General features: G+C 34.2%; 1 protein-coding gene across 2 annotated transcripts; it reads left to right on the forward strand.

The window, feature by feature from the left end:
* Positions 1–416: 416 nt before the first annotated feature.
* Positions 417–3,863, forward strand: SEC15A (exocyst complex component sec15A). Of its 2 annotated transcripts, none has more exons than XM_086446252.1 (2): positions 417–573; positions 1,356–3,863. In XM_086446252.1, the coding sequence occupies exon 2, from the start codon at positions 1,376–1,378 to the stop codon at positions 3,743–3,745; it is 2,370 nt and encodes a 789-aa protein (XP_086302378.1). In that variant the 5' UTR covers positions 417–573; positions 1,356–1,375; the 3' UTR covers positions 3,746–3,863. The 2 variants fall into 2 exon arrangements, with proteins under 2 accessions (XP_086302378.1, XP_086302379.1); XM_086446253.1 differs by having other exon boundaries at positions 421–573; positions 1,372–3,863.
* The last annotated feature ends 8,947 nt before the right edge of the window (positions 3,864–12,810 follow it).

The raw sequence follows: 12,810 nt of genomic DNA on the forward strand, positions 1-12,810 counted from the left end.
TTGAAAATAAAAGGAGATAGAATCTTTAATCATCACATTTTGAAGAAAAATCAAATATTTTAGGGGTATGTCAATCATTTTCTATTACTCTCATGAAAGACCAAAGTCAAGGGACATATCATGTATTGTCACAATTCGAGTATCTCTAATTTTCAACAAAAACAAAAACTAGAATGGTATCTCAATATTACCCATCAAAAGTCCTCAAATTTCTCCACTTCTAATCTGGAAAATAGGAATTAGAAACCTTCTTCGTAAGACTGACGAGGTCAAGTGATCCACGAGTGTCCATATATCGTCTTTTTCAATGCCACGTGTGAAAAATGCCTGTGTTTGCAGGAAAGGAAGTCTGATTCGACAACCCAGGGGATCACATAAATAATATTAAGAAGTGAAAAATAAAATTAAAAAAACAGCAAAAATTAGAGGAAAAAAACAAAAACTCACACTTTCTCTCTGATGGATAAAGAGAAGTAATTCATCCCAGGTGGGATCTTTTTACATAGTTTTGTTCATTGGGTTTCTCGGCGTTCTATTGCTAACGAGGAAGAAAGGTCCCATCTTTGTTCACCTGTGAGTCCCTTTTGGGTTTCTTTTTTTTTTGGCTCCACGGTTTGGTTGGTCTTTGTTGATTGTTGTTCTTGTTCTTTTTTGCTTTTTTTTTTTTTTGCTAAATGGCCTATTTAAATCCAAAGGTTTTTTTTTTTTTTTTTTCTGAATGATTGATGGGTTTCATGGATATGAGATTGATCTCATTTCCAATCCTTTTTCTGTTTTTGATTCATTGGTTTTCTTGCTTGAGCTACATCAAACATGGGTTTGTGTTGTTAAATGAAATATATTTGGGTTTCTGATTATTTAAATTTACGGGTAGTTTAATAGAGCAAAACCCATTTGATTATGAGCCCAAATCTCATCAAAATTCCAGTATTTTAAAAGGAAATATCACCCTTTTTTTCTTCTTCTTCGTCCAAACTAGTTTTATCTGCTCTATTAGTGGATCTAAAATCAAACTGATTTCTTTCTCTTTTAACCTTTTTTTTTTTTTAAATGTTGTTATTGGTATGATAGTTGTTGATTTGATTCTTATTTGAGAAGAAAAAAAGTCATCCAACCATGTTCACAAATCATAATTCTTATGGAGATGAGTCTTTTATGTTTCTTTTATCGGTTTATAAATAAATGCCCAATCTTGATTCTTCCTTAATAATTCTTAGATATTTAGTGATAGGCAGTCTTATTTTAGGAAACCCATATGATGTTTGATGATAGTTTCTGTAACAATTTCCCCTTTTTTTTCATGTTTGGTTTGGGTTAAAATTACATTCATATTCATATGTTTTTTGATTGATTAGGTTTCACTTTGATCAGAACCATGCATGCAAAACCCAAGCGGAGAACTATTACAGAGAACGGCGATGGGGGAGAAGACTTGGTCCTCGTTACTTGTATTGGAAATGGTGAGGATTTGGGTCCCATTGTCAGGCACGCGTTCGAAATGGGGAGGCCCGAGCCTCTCTTGATACAACTCAAGAATGTTGTAAAAAAGAAAGAAGTTGAAATTGAGGAGCTTTGTAAGCTCCACTACGAGGAATTCATTCTTGCCGTCGATGAACTACGTGGCGTCTTGGTTGATGCGGAGGATCTCAAGAGTGAACTCTCAAGCGACAATTTTAGACTCCAAGAAGTTGGGAGTTCTCTTCTATTGAAACTTGAGGAGCTCCTTGAGTCATATTCAATCAAGAAGAATGTCACTGACGCTATAAAGATGTCTAAGGTTTGCGTACAAGTTTTGGATCTTTGCGTTAAGTGTAACCAACACACTTCAGAAGGTCGGTTTTACCCTGCTTTGAAAACTTTGGACCTGATTGAGAAAAATTACTTGCACAACGTTCCTGTTAAGGCCTTAAGAAAGGTGATCGAGCTTCGAATACCGGCAATAAAGTTGCATATCGAGAAGAAAGTATGTAGTGAGTTTAATGATTGGTTGGTTCACATAAGGAGCAAAGCTAGGGAGATTGGACAGATGGCTATAGGACAAGCTGCGTCGGCCCGTCAGAGGGATGAAGAAATGCATGCACGACAGAGGGAAGCTGAGGAACAGATACGCTCGGGGTTAGGTGATTGTGTGTATAGTTTAGATGTCGAGGAGATTGATGAAGACTCGGTTTTGAAGTTTGACTTGACACCTGTCTATCGGGCGTACCACATCCACACTTGTCTCGGGATCCAAGATCAGCTTAGCGAGTACTACTATAAGAATCGGTTGATGCAGCTTAATTCAGACTTGCAAATAATTTCGGTACAACCGTTTCTCGAATCCCATCAAACCTTTTTTGCTCAAATAGCTGGGTACTTCATAGTGGAGGATCGGGTTTTACGGACCGCCGGGGGGTTATTGTCAACTAACAAGGTGGAGACAGTATGGGAAACAGCCGTTACAAAGATGACATCAGTGTTGGAGGAACAATTTTCCCGTATGGATACTGCGAGTCATCTACTCTTGATCAAGGACTATGTCACTCTTGTTGGTGCGACTCTTAGACGATATGGGTACCAAGTGGGACCCCTACTTGAGGTTCTTGATAATAGTAGGGACAAATACCATGAACTCCTTCTAGAAGAGTGCCGTCAACAGATGCTTGATGTCCTTGCCAACGACACTTACGAGCAAATGGTGATGAAGAAAGAGTACGAGTACAACATGAACGTTTTGTCGTTTAGTCTTCAAACTTCGGATATAATGCCAGCATTCCCGTATGTTGCACCCTTCTCCTCCACCGTACCTGATGCTTGCCGTATTGTTCGGTCATTCATTGAGGACTCTGTAAGTTACTTATCTTATGGTGGGCGCATGAACTTCTATGACGTTGTGAAGAAGTATCTCGACAAGCTCTTGATTGATGTGTTGAATGAGGCTCTATTGAAAGCAATCAATAGTTCCGCCACGGGTGTGTCCCAAGCTATGCAGGTTGCCGCCAACATAACCGTTCTTGAACAAGCTAGCGATATGTTTCTTCTTCAAGCAGCCCAACGTTGTGGAATCCCTGTACGAATGGTTGAGAAATCTCATGCTAGTTTAACTGCTAAGGCTGTTTTAAAGACATCAAGAGAAGCTGCTTATCATACCCTACTGAGGTTGGTAAACTCGAAGGTGGATGAGTACATGGATCTTACAGATAATGTCAATTGGACAGCAGAAGAGATCCCACAGAACGGGAATGAGTATGTAAATGTGGTGGTTATCTATCTAGACACTTTGATGTCTACGGCTCAACAAATCTTACCTTTAGATGCGTTGTACAAGGTTGGGAGTGGGGCTCTTGAACACATCTCTAACTTGATCGTTTCGGCTTTTCTCAATGACAATATGAAGAGGTTCAGTGTTAATGCAGTCATGAGCCTTGATAATGATCTTAAGACATTAGAGTCCTTTGCAGATGAGAAGTTCCATGGTACTGGTTTGAGCGAGATTCACAAGGAAGGTAGCCTAAGAGACTGTTTGATAGAGGCCCGGCAATTAATCAATCTTCTATTGAGTAGCCAACCTGAGCACTTCTTGAATCCTGTAATAAGGCAGAAAAACTATAGTGCTTTGGACCATAAAAAGGTGGCTAGTATTTGCGAGAAATTTAAGGATGCCCCGGACAGGCTGTTTGGAAGCCTTTCAAGCCGAAATCCAAAGCAAAATGCCCGTAAGAAGTCATTGGACGTGTTGAAAAGAAGACTAAAGGATTTCAACTGAGAAAGCTAGAGAAGTATGCTATTTGTATTGGATGTATGTGTACTTTCACTTTCTCACCTTTTACTGTTGAATTGGATCATTTTTTTTCTTCTTCCATTATCATTTTCATTATTTGCAATATCCCATCGTAATTTTCTGATTTTAATAAGGACCGAACGGAGATGATCTTTAAATTTCGAGAAAAAAACCCAATTTTGTTCATCACCTTCAGTCGCTTATCTTGTCTTGGTTATGCTAATTGTAACTGTAATTTTAATTTGTGAAATTCATTGATCTTTGTATTGATTCTTGATTAACAAGACCATGATTGTTACCTTAAATGTTTAATGAATATGTAGATTTACATGTAGAGCATTCCTTTTTTTTTATTTTTATTCAGATAGATAAAATTTTATTAAATGAGAAATATAAGGAGGAGGTCGAGAGACCTGCCTACAAAACAAACAAGCAAAGCAAATAAACGAAAAGCAAAATGACAAAGAATAAGAACTCAACTACAGATGGACTCCCATCTGAACAAAAAGTCCTCAAAGAAGACACCTCTGAACTCCGTGAACGACTTTGCCCCAAATTATATATAGCCCAAAATAGGAACAATAATCTCCTGAATGGAATGATCCGATCCTTTAAAAGCTCGACAATTCCTTTCTTTTCAAATATTCCAACATACCATAAAAGGGGTCAAACTCCATAATATCTTCTCCTTAAAATTTACTAAGGGCTGTCCTAGCTTGCCATCCAAATAAATAAAGCAATTGTAGGTTTATTTGTATGCCACAGGTGTAGTTTGGAATGTTGTCATGGAGGCCCCCCCCCCCCCCCCCACACACACACAAAAGAAAAGACAAGAAAAAGATGGGTATATTCTGAATGTTTATTATCAGTATTACAATCATACTTATTTATTGCTTTAAATGATGAACTAATTCCTTGTTGGTTCCAATTATTTTGAGGTCTTGCTTTGAATTCATGCATTTTCTTATAAACCTGATTGATCAATCAAGGTGGCCATAAGAACTTTCAATGTCCTGCAATCGCATGGGTGACGTTTAGCTTCCAGATTATGGAGAGAGTTGCACCAGATGACAAATTCCGCTCCACACAAAAACTAATCTCCAACTAACAAATGAACAATTTCTGAAAAGCTATTTATAGACACAAGCAGAGCTAATGAGCAATAAAAACTGTTCTTACTGTTCAGGTGTAGACAAGAAAATAAAAGATGTGGCCAACACTCTAATTCCATAATAATGCAAGAAAGGTTATGTAGCATGCTGGTCAATCTCATCAACATTAAAACTGGAACTACTAAGCATGGTTTCTGATAGGAAATCAATATGTTAGAGCTATTTGGAGTGAACTAAAACATTGGATATCCCACCCTTTTTTGGAATTTTTTGTTTTTTTTTGTTGGCTTCTAGCATTATTCTTGGTTTGACTTCTTGTGCAACCACTATAAGCATTGATAGAGGAAGTCTTTGCAGTAAGCAATCTAAGATTCATAAAGGTCTCCATTTATAGGCTGATTGGCTCAAAGTTTACCACAAATCTTGTTGTTTTTCATGATTGTTGTTCTACATTTTTATCTCTGCTGTAGTATGTTCCAATCGATTGTTGGTCATAATATAGGCATATTTCAGTTCAGTTATTGTACACTCCACTTTGTCTGGATCGAGACCAAGAGCTCCCAAAATCTTACAAAAAAGGGCTCGATCTGAAAATGTTTTCAAAGAGGGCTCAAAGGCCCATCAGGAAGAGGTTTAAGGCCCTAGATGTTTTTCAATTTTTTTAATCCCTAACCTGTACAGACATGCACAGTTTTGGCTTGTCCCTGCCTCACCTACTGACAAAAATGCTTTGCCTTGCCCCCAACTCACTTAAGGACATACAGTTATGTATGGGACCTATGCACTCGAGTGCTTAAGAGGAATTTACCTCTAAACCCTCTCTAATCTCTCGTTTTCCTTGGGACCACAAGGTCATTTTACCTCTTTATCTTCCATTAGTGCATGCTAAGCACTTTCCTTTGGTTTTAAGTAATTGAATAATTCTCTCAATCCTAACCCTTGACCACCCTTAGTCCCTATAAAGTGTCAATTACTTTCATACCCTTAGTTAGTTGAGATTTGTTTTAAAGTAATTAACTATTAAGTTCATCACTCTTACTTTTAATTCAAGGTTGTTCCTCTTAAGTTCCATGCAATTTGATTAAGTCTAAAGGACCTTGACCATTTTTTCTCATCCACAAGAATTCTCTAGAGCCTCAAGAATAATTACTCTTTTACCCTCAAGTTGTCAGGAACTTATCAAATGCAATTGACTTAAAAGTCATAACTTATCAAATGCAATTGTCATTGCTCTTAAGTTTTCTAGTATTTGACCAAGTTCAAAGGACCTTAACATTTTTAAACTTCAAAGATAATTTTTAGAACTTTGTGAGTTTTACTTCTTTATCCTTTGATTATTATTATTGGTAAGACTTAAAGATGTTATAATCATCATCAATGACAATTTGATTGAGGGTAACCAAGGTCATTTATAAAGGTTTTCTTGGGAATATTTTGAACTTATGGAACTCGAACCCTTATTCTCAAGGGTCTCCCAAAGGCCTATAAATAAAAAACCCTTCCAAGGCAAATGGGAGGAGAAGTTTATCTTTCCAAAATTCAACTCAATTCACTTCTTGCCTCTTTCTACCATTCTTAAATTCTTTTTAAATACCCACTCACACTTTTAGAAGGCCTAGAACAAGAAGAAGAAGAAGGAAGAATATATGAAGAATAAGGTGGGGTGGAATCTTTAAATTCTATTTTTTTTATTAATTGTATCCATCAAATCCCACTTCTATCTCTCATTTTTCTTTATTTTCAAGCATTTTAAATTTCAAAGCATTGTAATGTAGTTCTCTTTTACTTTTAATGGCTTAAGGAGGAAGAGAGTAATCCCTCAATTGTGAGGTAATTTTCCATTTTATAAGTCCATAATAAATTCCTTAGGGAATATTTAATTTTAATAGCAATTATCTTTTAATTATTTACTTCCAAGCAAGTAATATAGTTTTCTTTTAATAGTTTAAGGAGGAAGAGAGTAATCCCTTGTAATGTGAGGTGATCTTCCCTTTTCTAAGTCCATAATAAGTTCGTTAGGGAACATTAGATTTCCTTTGCTTTGTTATTTACTTTCCTCATTTATTTGCATTCATGTAGTTTAAGTATTTCTATGGCCTACAGAGGAAGAGAGTAATCCCTCACAATGTGAGGCGATTTGCCCTTTTCTAAGATCATAAATAAGTTTCGTATGGAACATTGCATGTATATACTCTTGCACACACTATACTCTTATCTTTAATTCTAAAATGTCTATGAGTTAAAGAGGGTAAATATCTCTAGATTTACACTTAACACTTTAGACAAACAAAATAACAGTCCCTTAAGGATATATCTTAAATACTCGCGCACACACTCACCCATGCATAAGGTAGAAGTTCCAAAAGATGTATCCAACCCATGGATGCGTTCTTAAAATTTTACCCACAAAAATAAGCTCCTATGTGAGTACAAATCCATGTTATAAAATGCTTTAAGTTTTCCATAGTGAAATCTACTTAGATTTACATTCAAATTCAAAACAAACAAAAAATGTCAGCAAGTAGAACATTTCATTTTTACCTTGCTCATTACACCCACATGTATATTAGGAGTTATGCATATACGTTCATGTACCCATGCATATCTATTAACATTTTTACTTCAAAAAATTCAGAAAAATCAGTTTTATACTTTACCCTTGGCCAAATATGGTAACCACCAACTTGGTGAGTGAGACAAGGTGCCTAACACCTTCCTTATCTTACAATCTAACTTCCTTATCCTTGACCTTTACGTTAAGACTAGTTTGAGTCACCAACTCCTTGAAAAAAAATCAGTTTTTAGAACTTGTTTTATGGTGTCTATTCATACCTTAAATTCTTTGAATGGTGGCAACTCCCAAACCAAAGTAGATGAGGTCTAAACCCATTGAATCTCACATATTTACAATTATCATGAGTTTTCAAACTTTCTTTCAGAGCTCTACTTTAGATCCAGATTTTTTTATTTGTTGTAGAAGGTGGCATGTGCAAATGCACATGTATATAAAGGGTTTATTTATAATTTAAAATATTGATTGTGGGTTTTTTTTTTTTAAGATTTCACCGTAAAAAGGTTACTTCAATAATTTTAAAAACTAAGCAACATGATTATATGGTAGTAGTTTGCAAAAAAAAAAAAAAATTTATACCAAAATGATCCTTATTATATAAAATTTAAATATAAAAGATGGGGGCATTTATGACCACTCATATTTTGCCCATTGGAATGTTGGATCAATAGTTGTTTTAGAGTACTGATGTTACAAGTTACTAAAAATTCAAATTAAATAAGAGTGGTCATAAATGCCCCCATCTTTTTATTAGAATACTTATGAGCTCTATTGGAATGTACCAGTGAACTAATGTTACATTTACTAAATATTTGTTGCTTGAATGAAATTCATCTACTCTTTAGCCTTTGTAATACAATGCTCAACATTGAATTTTCATTTAAAAAGATAAACCTTAGGACTTTCGATGGAAAAGAGTCCTCGGTTCAAGGAATCATTCTTTCAATTTTGGGTTCTATTTTTCTTTGGAGCAAGGTTTTTCGAATCGAATTGGATCTTCTTTGTGAATTTTGTAACAAAATGAGTTTGGGTGTGTTGTATTGATGTGTAGTCAGGGGTTTGATATTTTTCTTTTGTCCCATTTTTGTAGTTTTGTTGCATGGTCACCTCAACAGTGTTTTTTTAAAATAAAGATCCTTGACTTCTCAAAAAAAAAAAAAAAAAAAATAAAGAGGGTATAGTTTTCAGAGAAATATTTTCAGATATTTCTCTGATTGCTAAAAAAAATCATTTAAAGGGAATTCTCTCTTCACATCAAGCCTTCCTTACTGCTAGGCCACCTTATGGTGATCAACAATGGCGCATCCACTGCCCAATACAAACCGATGTAAAATAAATAAAAATTTTTTTTGCTATTTTCCAACTTGAATCTTTGGTAACCTTAATTCACATCCTTTTAGACTTTCCTCTCACTGATCTTTAAGAGTCTAAGAGTTTCAACAATTATTTAGAATAGGGAAAGAGTTGTGCTGGAGTGACTTCAAGAATGTACCTTATATCACACATCTTGACGTGAAAGTGGATATGAATCATAGATATTTTTCACTTATATCTCGAGGAAAGTATCTATGGTTCCCATACACTTTTATGTCAGGGTGTGTGATGTGAGTGCAATCCTGAGGTCACCTAAATATTATTCGTAGGGGAAATTACTAAAAGAGAGTTAAATATTTAATGTTTACAAATAAAAAAATTCGAAAAATTACAAAACATTAAGCCGTTGGACTGTCAAACATTTTAGTAACTCGTTGGATTGTCCAGCATTTTAATGTATTAAAATGCATTGTTTTACCAAAATGCCCTTCGAATGATTAAAACGTTGGATTGTCCAACGTTTTAATAACTTGCTTTAACACCCTAACAATTTAGGGCATGTTCATTTGGGCTTTATGCAGAGAGTTTTTTTTGCTTTTAAACCCAAAAAGTCAATGGGTTGTTGTTCCTTTGGTCTTTTATTGCTCCTGAGATTTAAAACAGCTCCCAAGTGAAGTTGTCCAAGAGGTGCTTCTTGAAAGAGCTTTTGTGCAAAGTAAAAGACCGAAAAATGGCTCCATTGAATTTTCCAAAATACTCTTCATCTTTAATGAGTATTCCAACCCAAAGTTAATCTAAAGCAAAAGGGAAAAAATTGTCTTTGTTGTAGCTCAACTCCACAATAGTTGTGGACAAATTTTCAACGATTTAGGGAATCATGACTTTGGTTCATTAGGATTCTGCAAAGGATTTCCGAGGTAAGATCCTATTTTCATCGATTCTCCTTTGATTTCTTGTCGTTTCTTGCTCAAACAGAAACACACTCACTCACCAAAGCTATATTTAGAGATCAAAATTGTATTTGAAGTCATATTTTTCTAATCAAAAGAGAGTAACTCTTTTGAAGTCATGTATAAAAGCAAAAAACTTGAAGTCGTGTTTAGCTTATAAAATCACAAAACACATTTTTAAATGTAACTTTGCACATTAATTGAATTTCTGTTTATATTACAATTTCTCCCTAAAATCACATGTTCTAGATTGATTCACCATTGATTGTGTCTCTCTAGTGACACCAAAGTGGGGTTAGTTTGCATTGTTGATTGGGTTTATGTGGATTGTTTAAACATATTTGTGGGTTATTCTTGCTTTAATCTTGTATATTACAGAACTATGTATTTATTTAACTATTTCTTGATACGATGTACCTTTGTTCTTATATAGCTAAGAATTCTTTATGATCAAATTAGTACTATAAGTTAATTTATTAGATGGTTTGCTATGAAGGAAAGAGTTGAGAAACAATGGAATTTTTATTGGATAACATTTGCCATTAGGTTATTAGGGTGTTGTTAGATTAGTTGGATGGATAAAACAAGTTTGATGTCTAAATTTTGTTTATGAATTTTTTTTTGTCAGATGACGAGACAAAAAGTAACAGACCAAAAGAAACAGAGTCAAAAATCAATTCTGCAAGATGGACATTCCATCTTCATAAGATTTGGGTTGATATATGCGTGGAATTTGTTAAGAAGGGAAAAAGACCAGGTACTTCATTTAATGTATCAGTGTATTCATTTCTAATAAAGCAATTCCAGACAAAACTAGGTTTCGTTAACTAAAAAGCAATACAAAAATCACTAGGATAAAACTAAAGGTATTTGGACTCGATGGATTAAGCTAAAAACAAGTAATGATGTGGGTTTGATGCCGTTAACAATAAGATATTGGTGAGCAATAACTAGTGTGACTCTTGATTGGAGGTAATTTTTTATTAGATTACTAAATAGGAATGTCATGTTTACCTATTCAAACTTATAAAACAAGATTATTTATTTTGTAGAAAAATAAAACTGACACACAATGACGTTATAAAGGACTAGAATATGTTAATGAGTTGGACACATTATTTGAAGAGACCTATGCTACTAGAGAGTATATTTTTAGTTCTTATAAGCCCAACGCGCATCCATCTATTGAGTTATCTAGAGCAATTGAGTATGAGTTTTAGGATGATGATAATCTTGAGTTTGTTCAAAAACGCAACCACCAATCACAACAATTAGGTTCCCAACCACCTGCCGATATTTCTCCTGATCTTGATATTGATGGTATCCCTACATTTATTGCACCATAGCGCAAGAGATCTGGAGGTACCCCAGATTTCCAACCCCATTCCAGATGACCAAAAATGATGAATGCAATTATGTTGAGACGACAAATTTGATAATCGATTGAAGTAGTTTTGTCAAAGACAAGTGCTAGTAATGCACTAGCATTAAGGAATATATTGATTTGTTGGATGCAACAACATAAATCATCCCTAATAGTGATCGTTATCAATTTGCACTAAAATTATTTAGTATAACATGCAAATTTGACGTATGTTGGGTATAGATAAATGTCGTGTTGGATGGTTGGATGGTGAGATGGAGGATGCTCGAGTTCTTCATTCGATGTAATGTTGTGTGTGCTTACTCTATGTTTGTTTATTACCATCTTTCATAGATGGTTATGACTATATGCCATCAATATGGTAGTATTGACAATGTGCATTTTATTTTTTTGTGTTTTGTGTGAATTGAGACATATTAGGTTATGTGGTGAATGTTAAACATGTTCATTTTGGTTTTGATTACAGTGTTAGTAGTAGCATTTCTCTTTCAATGATGATGAATAAGTCTAATTGTTTTAAACAAGTTGATGTACGAATTATATGCTTGTTTAAATGTTAATGTAGATGGTAATATGATATTTAGACATTTATGTTAAGTAATGATTTATTTTATATTAATTTTTTTTATTAAAATTTGTATAATTAATTAATATTATTTGAATATTGTGATCCTTATATGTCAAAAAATGTCATTTGATAGTTTTTGTATATGTAAGGGAGATTTAATCAATTTGTTAGAATTTAGTAATAAAAAGCTGTCAAACGAACATCAATTTTAAGCTTCTATAACAAACAAGTTTCTGCTGGAAGTAGCTTCCCAGGCTCGAGCTTCTACTTCTTCTAAAAGATAACTCCTAGAGTTGGAACTTGAAAAGAACAGACCCTTAGCCTCCATAAAACGTTGGATTGTCCAACAACTTAATTTGTTTTTGATAATTTTTGAAAAAATAAATATTTTTTTGTAAATATTTAACTCTCTTCTAGTAATTTTCCCTTCAAAATAACACATTTGATACCATGAATCCATATTGCATTGTCAAAATAAAATAATAAAACAAAAAAACCAAAACCAAAATTATTCGTAAGCATTTCTTGTTGAGAACTAGCAAACAAGACGATAAAAACTAACTCATGACTTCAAGGTGTACATGTTATTCAAGCTCCAAATCAAAATGTTGACCAACGATACCAATCTTGTCGTCAATGCATATAAACCCATAATTTCCAAGTGACTGTAATGTGCACAAAAAAATAAGAAAGAAATGAAAACCAAAATTTTAAGTTCACTACCATTTAGTAACAAGCTATACTAAGTACCGAAAGCTATCCTTTAGATGAGACTTGACAGTCCAACACGATCATTCATTAAAAAAACAAGATCAACTCAAGAGATTAGACAAATTGAGATAGTAAAAACTAAAATTAAAGTAATATGAGATAGTTCATGTTAGCCTTATGTGCACTTTCCAATGCTTGGCCCCCTTTAATCAGTACATTGTTGTGGTTTATTGAGCCTGATAGTACTGGTCAATACAAAGGTATTACTACCCAAAGGTATTTTTGTAATTTTACTAATATTATGTATAATCCTAATTAGGTTTCTTGGGATAAATATCTCATTTTTGGGTGAATGGTTGTCATTTGTAAGTACGAGTTTTCTCTTCATAGTGGAATCAATATGATTCATGGACGTATTTCAACCTTGATGGAACCATGT

The sequence above is a fragment of the Akebia trifoliata genome, chromosome 6 (assembly GCF_017979445.1).
Source record: "Akebia trifoliata isolate Shusen 1 chromosome 6, ASM1797944v1, whole genome shotgun sequence".
Classification (NCBI taxonomy): Eukaryota; Viridiplantae; Streptophyta; class Magnoliopsida; order Ranunculales; family Lardizabalaceae; genus Akebia; species Akebia trifoliata.